This window comes from Scardinius erythrophthalmus (assembly GCF_964197995.2).
Source record: "Scardinius erythrophthalmus genome assembly, chromosome: 10".
Taxonomy (NCBI): Eukaryota; Metazoa; Chordata; class Actinopteri; order Cypriniformes; family Leuciscidae; genus Scardinius; species Scardinius erythrophthalmus.
In genome coordinates this window covers 43,714,932-43,724,701 of record NC_138230.1, presented here as the reverse complement: position 1 = coordinate 43,724,701, position 9,770 = coordinate 43,714,932, and the positions used below count along the sequence as shown (strand labels likewise).

The window sequence follows — 9,770 nt, the reverse complement described above, 5'->3', positions numbered from 1 at the left end:
CACGAAAAATTAAATAAAATGAATAATTTATGTTCTGCGGAGAGACAACGCTTCTTCATCCGGTGGGTAGGCTAGTATTAGGCTACTTTTGGTTTGCGCAGAATTACTAAAAAAAAAAAATGTAACGCACATGCTATTTCCCTCATATTAAATATAAAACGCATGAGTAGACTGATATTTTTTTAATGTCTGGACTCCTTTATTAAGGGAGAAGCCTATGGATATATAACAGACAGTTTCAATATATTGGTATTAATTTATTCTGATAATTTATACTTCAAGTTTTGACTTGCAAATGTCACGTCCATAACGCTGGAATTGACCAATTTTAAAGAATTTATCCTCAACTGTTTTTGTGGTGTAAGTCTATGTATTTTATAATGTTAACTTCAAATAATAGTTATATGAAGATGTGGTAGCATTGGATCTGGACTCAGGAGTTGGAAGGGGTGTGTCGCGATTCTGCCTTCTCACACCGCAACACAGGACCGTGGATGGAGCGTCGGGATTTTGGTTTCATATTGCATATTGTTACACAGCCCTAGTCGTTTGTTTTAGAAATGTTAAGTTCTACTTCTGTAGTTATTTTGGTGAAAGTAACTGGAGTAGCTAATGCATTACAATTCTGAGACGGCCTTTATTGTAAGGTACTCTAAATAATTTCCTTTAAATAAAAGTAACAAAGTAATCTATAATGTATTACAGTTTGGAAGTGCTGCTGATATTGTGAAAAATGATTAGCCTATAAATAGATTATATATTTTCATAAAATTAATATTTTAATGTTAATATAATTCAAATTTAATATAATTCAAATGTAATTTATTCCTGTAATGTCAAAGCTGAATTTTCTGTATCATTACTCCAGTTTTTAACGTCACATTATTCTTTAGAAATCATAAGATGTTGATGTTGTGCTCAATTATTATTGGTGCTCACTGCTCATTTAAGAAAGGCTCTTATTTTGTATTGTATTTTGTATTATATTTTTTACATATTGCGTATGTTTTTTTTTTGTTTGTTTTTGTTTTTTATGTTTAATATTTTTTGTGGAAAATTTAATTTTTGATATTTTTTCCCCTTTTGATTAATTTAATCCGTTTCGGTCTTACCTTGTTACTTCAACTAGCTACTGTAAAAAAATATATATATGTATATTATATTATATTATATTATATATATTTTTTTAAAGGCCGATGCAGCACAAACGAAAATTGTACCGGCACAAAACAGCACAAACGAAGCACAAACGAACGAGACTATTTTGGGTGAATTTGGAGCATGTGGGGGGGCTGGTGACGTCATCGTCTATAATTCAATTTCTGATATTTTAAAACCCAACGCAGCACAAACGAAAATTTTACCGGCACAAACCAGCACAAACGAAGCACAAACGAATGAGACTAGTTTGGGTGAATTTGGAACATATGGGGGGCTGAGTGACCTCAGAACGACCTAAAAATATTATTTTAATATCTAAAAAACCGAAGCAGCACAAACGAAACTTTTTACAGCACAAACCTGCACAAACGAAGCACAAACGAACGAGACTATTTTGGGTGAATTTGAAGCATGTGGGGGGGCTGGTGACGTCATCAAAAATAATTGAATGTATAATATTTTAAAACCCGAAGCAGCACAAACGAAAATTTTACCGGCACAAACCAGCACAAACGAAGCACAAACGAACGAGACTATTTTGGGTGAATTTGGAGCATGTGGGGGGCTGAGTGACCTCAGAATGACCACCTAATATTATTTTAATATCTAAAAAACCGAAGCAGCACAAACGAAACTTTTTACAGCACAAACCAGCACAAACGGAGCACAAACGATTGCGTCTATTTTGGGTGAATTTGGAGCATGTGGGGGGGCTGGTGACGTCATCGTCTATAATTCAATTTCTGATATTTTAAAACCCGAAGCAGCACAAACGAAAATTTTACCGGCACAAACCAGCACAAACGAAGCACAAACGAACGAGACTATTTTGGGTGAATTTGGAACATATGGGGGGGCTATGTGACCTCAGAATGACCTAAAAATATTCTTTTAATATCTAAAAAACCGAAACAGCACAAACGAAAATTTTTACAGCACAAACCAGCACAAACGGAGCACAAACGATTGAGCATAGTTTGACGACGTTTTGCGTTGGGTGGGGGGCCAACTTCACGCAGGTGCAGAACCTAGTGTGTGTGAGTGTGTAATGACTCGTGTCTGCCAGCAGAGGGCAGTGTGTGTGTGTGTGTGTGTGTGTGTGTGTAATGACTCGTGTCTGCCAGCAGAGGGCAGTGTGTGTGTGTGTGTGTGTGTGTGTGTGTGTGTAATGACTCGTGTCTGCCAGCAGAGAGCAGTGTGTGTGTGTGTGTGTGTAATGACTCGTGTCTGCCAGCAGAGGGCAGAGTGTGTGTGTGTAATGACTCGTGTCTGCCAGCAGAGGGCAGAGTGTGTGTGTGTGTAATGACTCGTGTCTGCCAGCAGAGGGCAGTGTGTGTGTGTGTGTAATGACTCGTGTCTGCCAGCAGAGGGCAGCGTGTGTGTGTAATGACTCAAGTCTGCCAGCAGAGGGCAGTGTGTGTGTGTGTGTGTGTGTGTGTGTGTGTGTGTGTGTGTAATGACTCGTGTCTGCCAGCAGAGGGCAGTGTGTGTGTGTGTGTAATGACTCGTGTCTGCCAGCAGAGGGCAGTGTGTGTGTGTGTGTGTGTAATGACTCGTGTCTGCCAGCAGAGGGCAGTGTGTGTGAGTGTGTAATGACTCGTGTCTGCCAGCAGAGGGCAGTGTGTGTGTGTGTGTGTGTGTGTGTGTGTGTGTAATGACTCGTGTCTGCCAGCAGAGGGCAGTGTGTGTGTGTGTGTGTGTGTGTAATGACTCGTGTCTGCCAGCAGAGGGCAGAGTGTGTTTACTGTCTCCGATGAATCATGAACGCTGTGCTTATAGAATCCGACTATATCTTTGAATGGTGTGTGTCACATTAATAAACATAAACTCTATCACTTTAAGTTAGTTTATGTTTTGTATTTCTTCAGATTTCCAGAATACTTCACATTCTGCTCTTGTTTGCTCATTAATGTCAGGAAAAGAATCTAAAGAGCAAATGCTGACAAATCCACTCTTTTTTCATGCATTCATAATTAATGCTCAATATTTTTATTTTTTTCCAAAAAACGTTTATTTTACTGATGAAAACTAGTCCTGCCAATACAATAAAATAATCAGAATTTGATTAAAAATCATGATTTCTGATCATCCTTTAGAAAGCAGAATGAAACGGTAATATCATGTGAGCAAATTATTACGCTTAACATTCATTAGTCATTTTTAAATCAAGTCTTAAAACTTTTTATTTCAGGATTGCTTTTAATTTTGCATTTTTTTTTCTCTACTTTGTGTTTTAATTGATATTGTTGTGCTTGCTTTGAGAATGCAATTTTTAAGGCGCTATACAAAATAATTATTTTATTATTATTATTATTATTATTATTATTAATATCTGCACAGTTTGCTTTAAAAAAAAACACATTTTGGGTCCCGGACCCATTTTTAAAACATTTGCTCCAGAACAACTAAATGTTATAAAGTTTATATCAAGGAGACGATAAAATATATCGTAATAATAAATAAACATGCAAATAACAGTGTAACAGGTTCATGATTACTTTATTTGATTGAATTCATGTGAAAATACTTATAAAGTACAGTGTGATTTAGTACAGTGTTCACGTTCTACTGTGTTTATGCATCATTTATGAATGTGCATTAATGTTTAGTTAAATGAGGGTCTGTTTACTGACCAAGTAAATGTAACAGTTCCCTCTTAAGGACTGAAGAATGCTACATATTAACACATGCTGGCATACATTCAAAGAGTTCAAGACCTTTCTGATGAAGAACAAACATTTAAAGCATGTGCATTTACAGGCAGATGTAAAAGTGAGACCAACTAGGAAACAAGTTTGATCAGCCGCATTTACTTAACGAGATCTATTATGTGCTTCTAAAGTGTGTTCAGGCTCTACTAGAACAGGTTTTCCTGCTTGAATGTTGATCATTCTCCTCATATTCTCCATTGTTGCGGCTCCTCTCTTCCCAGTCTGTCAGTAACGCTGTTTACTTCCTGTCTCTATGAAGCCCCTCCTTCTGAAAAGCACACTGTGCTCTGATTGGTCGGCTGGAGCAGTGTGTTGTGATTGGTCGAGCGCTTTGAGTGTGTTTGGGAAATGTCCCGCCCCTTACCATAACTGCCAGTTTAACACACTACTAACTAACTCAACCAGGCCCCGCCCCTTTATTCTGCGCATTAATTATTATAATGAGGAATATTGTGACGTGTTCGATTCTCAAACGGCAACATTACACACTAAAGAAAGATTTAATAGGTCCTCTTTGATCTAATAACGCCGCACATTCATATCTGACATAAGGAGTCAGTTTCAGATGATGGTCTGAGATTATGATAAAATTAAGCAATGTTATTTTTGAACTATATTAAAATAATATAAAACTTTATAAAAATACCCCCGAAGGCACTCATTCGTGTGCAGAACAGAGGCCAGCATCACACTAGATCTGACTGTAAAAGATCCATTTAACTCTTGATTTCACACAGTCTGCGTCCAAAGCCTGAAGATGCACTTCATCTCGCCAGAGAAACATGTTTATTATGCAGAAGAAAAGTGTTATGAACTGAAACTGGGATAAACTGAAGGAAATGTCAAATGTGACGCGCGAAACACAAAGGAGTGGTTTCCCTATAAAGATGAGTTGTAGCTCAATATACTTATATACTAATATATATATATATATATATATATATATATATATATATATATATATATATATATTACTACACGGAACAAAAATGTATTTAACATGAGAATTTATGACATCAACTCAAAGTACTATATATTTTCAAAGACAAAAATAAAATAAAACATTAATAAATTGATTACATTTTTCAAAATTAAATGAAAAAAATGCATTGCTATGGACAAAACAATGATCCAAAATGACTTTGAGTGTTATTTTAGTGTCATTCGGATACTATTCTAGTTTTTACAAATATTTTGATTATTTTTGTAATGTTTTATTTTTTCATTTTTTTTTTCTATTTTTTTTTAGTTTTAGTAATTTTTCTGTGTTTTTCTTTTTTGTCTATATGTCTATATAGTTTTATTATTTATTTCAGTTGAGTTATTTTAGTAGGCCTAAATGAAAATAAGAAATCTTGCCTTGGCAACTGGCTGAAAAAAATAAAAATAATAATAATATTCTATATTATTATTAATATATAATTAATATAATTACATCCCATATATATATATATATATATATATATATATATATATATATATACATACAGTGTATATATATATATATATATATATATATATATATATTTATTAATTTATTTATTTCAGCCATGTATATGTATGTATTTTTTATAAATATTTTATTTTATTTCAGCTAACCTAAAATGTTTTTTAGTTTTAGTTTTGATTTCGTACTTTGAGTCGTTGACTGAAAAATTCCCATATTCACACATAATGGTGCCGTGCAGTGCAATCATTTATATAATACATAATGTGTAAAAATTATAAATAAATGTTTAATAATCTATTTGTAGTAATAATCTATTTTTATTGCTGCTAAATTTAAGGAGCTGCTAAATTTAAACTAATTTATTTAAATGTTTCATGGTTGGTGGGGAAATGGAATTTTTTTGCTCATATTTTGCTCTTAATTTGAATCTTTTTTAGCCTAAAACTACAACTCACACGACCACAATGTATGAATTCTTACGTTTGAGTTCACATAGTGATACAGTGAAAGTGCATGAAGGATTCTGGGTAATAGGAACGAGATGAGGAGCTGGGAGAGAATCAGCCAGCGATCTTTGTGGGCTCTGTCACCAGACCGGACCCGTCCCACACCGTCTTAAACTGCTCCGGGACGGGAAACTCCCTCTGTTGACAACATGAGGAGATATCAGTCAGATCATGCATGAACAATAACTTCAATGATAACATTTAATGCTGATGAGAGTTTATTCCCCTTGTGTTTAAATGTAAATCTCTGCAATTAGACATTGTGTATCATGTTATTATTTAACATGATCAAGGACGTATTATACTTTTTAAAACTATGTTGCTGTTCGAGGATGAAAAAGCTCCAGCTCTTCTCTATATCAGTGTCAGTGTTTCTGAACTCCTGAAACGCCTCCATTGTAGTCTCGAGATTCTTCCGGGAACGAACACGTCACAATATTCCTCATTATAATAATTCATGCGCAGAATAAAGGGGCGGGGCCTGGTTGAGTTAGTTAGTAGTGTGTTGAACTGGCGGTTATGGTAAGGGGCGGGACATTTCCCAAACACACTCGAAGCGCTCGACCAATCACAACACACTGATCCAGCCGACCAATCAGAGCACAGTGTGCTTTTCAGAAGGAAGGGCTTCATAGAGACAGGAAGTAAACAGAGCGTTACTGACAGACTGGGAAGAGAGGAGCCGCAACAATGGAGAATATGAGGAGAATAATCAACATTCAAGCAGGAAAACCTGTTCTAGTGGAGCCTGAAGGACATCTTTACAAGTGTAAGATATTTCCAGTGTAAATACACTCACGTAATCGTCTTCTCCCTCGGGAACCAGGATGTTCATCTCGGAGCTCTTGGCACTGACTATCTCACAGTCCAGAGAATCCCGGCTCAAGTACACATGGCAGCCCTCAGTCTTGTTAATGGAAATTAAAGGAACTTTTCCCATCACCTGAGAGACAAACACAAGTTATATTACGTTTTGTTCATTTGGTGACTAAATATATATAAGGTGATTTAATAGAGAAGCTCATTTTATAGTACAATTGAGTTCTGCAATAACGAGCTACATAAGTCTGATTGCATACGTTTGGGGTCGGTTGTTTTCTGCATTTATTTGCTAAAAAAATACAATAAAAATTGTGAGGTATTATCATTAAATATGTGAATATATAGTAAAGTGTAATTTATTCCTGTGCTCAAAGCTTTTATTTAAAATAGAAGATAAATGTAACACTATAAATGCCTTTACTGTCCCTTCTGATCAATTTAATGCATCTTTGCTAAACAAAAATAAAAAATATATATTTATAACCAAACTTTTGAATGGTGGTGTGTGTGGATGATGCATTTGACAGTATAATAATCCTTAGCAACTCATGCTATTAAAGCACATAAAATTGAAATTTAATGTATGACGGTGTAATGTATGTATGTGAACGTCTCTTCAAAATCAACATATGCAAACCACAGCTCTATTTAACACTCATAGGACATTTTTTTTTCAAATGGGAATCTAATCTCCAACGAAGGTACAGTCTCAACAAAGGAAAGGACAGTATTCCACATGTGTGACCCTGGATCACGTCACCAGTCTCGAGTCGCATGGGTGTATCTGAGGCAATGGCCAACTATACATTATACGGGTCAAAATGATCGATTTTTCTTTTATGCCAAAAATCAATAGGATATTAAGTAAAGATCATGTTCCATGAAGATATTTAGTAAATTTCCTACCGTAAATATATCAAACATGTATTTCTGTGAGTGAATGCAGGACAATCGCCAACATAAATGAACAACTTTAAAGGAGATTTTCTCAATGTTTCGATTTCTTTGCATCCTCAGATTCCAGATTTACAATAGTTGTATCTCGACCAAATATTATCATATCCTAACAAACCACACATCAATGGAATCAATGCTTATTTACTCAGCTTTCATATGATGAATAAATCTCAATTTCAAAAAACTGACCCATGTGACCGAGACAATGAGAAGGAGGACATGAGGATTTCCAATGTCACAATATTCGTCTTCTGGCTCCCAGTGAAGCAAAAGCAGTAATATCAGCATGGCGCTTGTTAGACAAGGACATTCTTTATTGATTCTCGCAGTTATGGCCATAATTCATATCACAGATCAATATCACAGATCACTCACAGATCAGATCTGTAACTCATGTTCACGTTGCCATCTAACCTGAAGCTGAACGTCTGTGGAGTTGATGATCTCGACGATGCCCACCGCACTGTCGAACACGAGCCCGAGCTTCTTACAGTTATCTGCGGACACACACACACACACATGTTGCGAGTGGAAGATAAGGTTATGAATGAGAGCAGCTGGTGTTTGAGGAGCTCCTCTTACCCACTATGATGGAGTTGACTTTTCCTCTGATCTGGAGTGTGGAGCGGTTACAGCTGAAGACGTACACCACCTGTCTGAGCTCGGTGTCCTCTATCAGCAGGTCATGTGACTGATCCTGGTGCTCCTATAGGCCACACACACACACACACACACACTCTAGTGATGATACAGCTATAGGATACGACAGCCCAGATTACACATGTTACCATTTTATATGCATTTCTGCATTCATCCAACCCAATTTTTGGAAGAGAATCATTATTTTGATGAATATGAATATAATGAATATCTTGCACTTTCAAGTGTGTCCTATGCCACTGAGAATTATTATTTTATAGAACACGTTAAGCTCTTCTAAATATCTTTCTATTGAGAAAATGGTATAGTAATAATAATAATAATAATAATAATTATCATCATTATTCATTCTTCTAAATATACAATATTCTATAACATAATAATATATAAAAATAGCAGTAATAATAACCACTATGCTAAGTATGATAATTATTTATAATAACAATAATGATAACCACAATGCCAACTATTATTATCTCATAATTATTTATAATTAATTAATATATAATTTAACAATATAATAGAATTAAAAATAATAGTAGTATTAATAATTACTACAATAATAATTATAGATGGCATAGTGGTTATTATTATTACTACAACTACTAGTATTATATATTATGCTATATTATACTATACTGTATATTTAGAAGAATACATTATAACAATAACCACTATGCTAACTATAATTATTATTATTAATGTAAGAATACGAATTATTATTATAATGTATTCTTCTTAACTGTAATATAATATAACATAATAATATAATAATAATAATAATAACCACCATGGTAACTATAATAATAATACATATTATTATTATTATTATTATTATTAATAAGTTATAATAATAATAAAGTATTAATGTGTATTCAAATATAATATAATCTCTTATTTTGTTTGTAAATTGCTAGTTTGCATTTTCATTTCAAAGATAATGACTAAATGGCTTTGTATAATAACAATAAAATGTCAAGTGCATTGCATTGTGGTATAGATTCTGTTTTGCACATGTGTCGCAGTGTTTCAGCAGTGACTGTAGCAGGAGAGCGTGTGTATTAGTGTGACGTGGAGAAGAGGAGAGCACACACACCACCCTCCACTTCTTCCCCTCCAGCTCCAGCACTGGGGAATGTCTCCGCTCCTGACTCCTGGCCGGAGACTCCCGGTGGATCCTCTCTCCCGGACAGCGCAGGCTGGCGTTCTTATGCGTCTTCTGCTCGTCAGACACATGCTTTAAACCTGGAGGAAGAACACACACACACACACACACACCACCTGACGTGAGATTTGCTGGCGGGACAGTGTGTCTGAGACTGGTGGAGGTCTCCGGCCCACCTTTAGTGATGTCCTGGCCCTGGTTGAGCTGTGCGAACAGAGCCGAGTGTTGAGCTGTGCTGTCGCTGGCTTTATTATCCATGAGCACTGGAGGAGGAGGAGGAGGAGGAGGAGGAGGAGGAGGAGCGTTGAACTGTGAGGAACGGGCTACAGGACCCTGTT

At 35.6% G+C, this 9,770-nt stretch overlaps 1 protein-coding gene across 2 annotated transcripts in view; it reads right to left on the bottom strand.

The window, feature by feature from the left end:
* Window positions 1–3,643: 3,643 nt before the first annotated feature.
* The window catches only part of cap2 (cyclase associated actin cytoskeleton regulatory protein 2), a 38,353-nt gene continuing 32,226 nt past the window's right edge, over window positions 3,644–9,770 (bottom strand). For both annotated transcript variants that reach the window (XM_081376088.1, XM_081376089.1), the window contains exons 8-13: window positions 9,609–9,765; window positions 9,364–9,512; window positions 8,190–8,313; window positions 8,022–8,104; window positions 6,628–6,771; window positions 3,644–5,966 (exon numbers count right to left, since the gene is read on the bottom strand). In XM_081376088.1, the coding sequence (XP_081232214.1) occupies window positions 5,883–5,966; window positions 6,628–6,771; window positions 8,022–8,104; window positions 8,190–8,313; window positions 9,364–9,512; window positions 9,609–9,765 (741 nt within the window). In that variant the 3' untranslated portion in view covers window positions 3,644–5,882. The remainder of the gene's footprint in view (window positions 5,967–6,627; window positions 6,772–8,021; window positions 8,105–8,189; window positions 8,314–9,363; window positions 9,513–9,608; window positions 9,766–9,770) is intronic.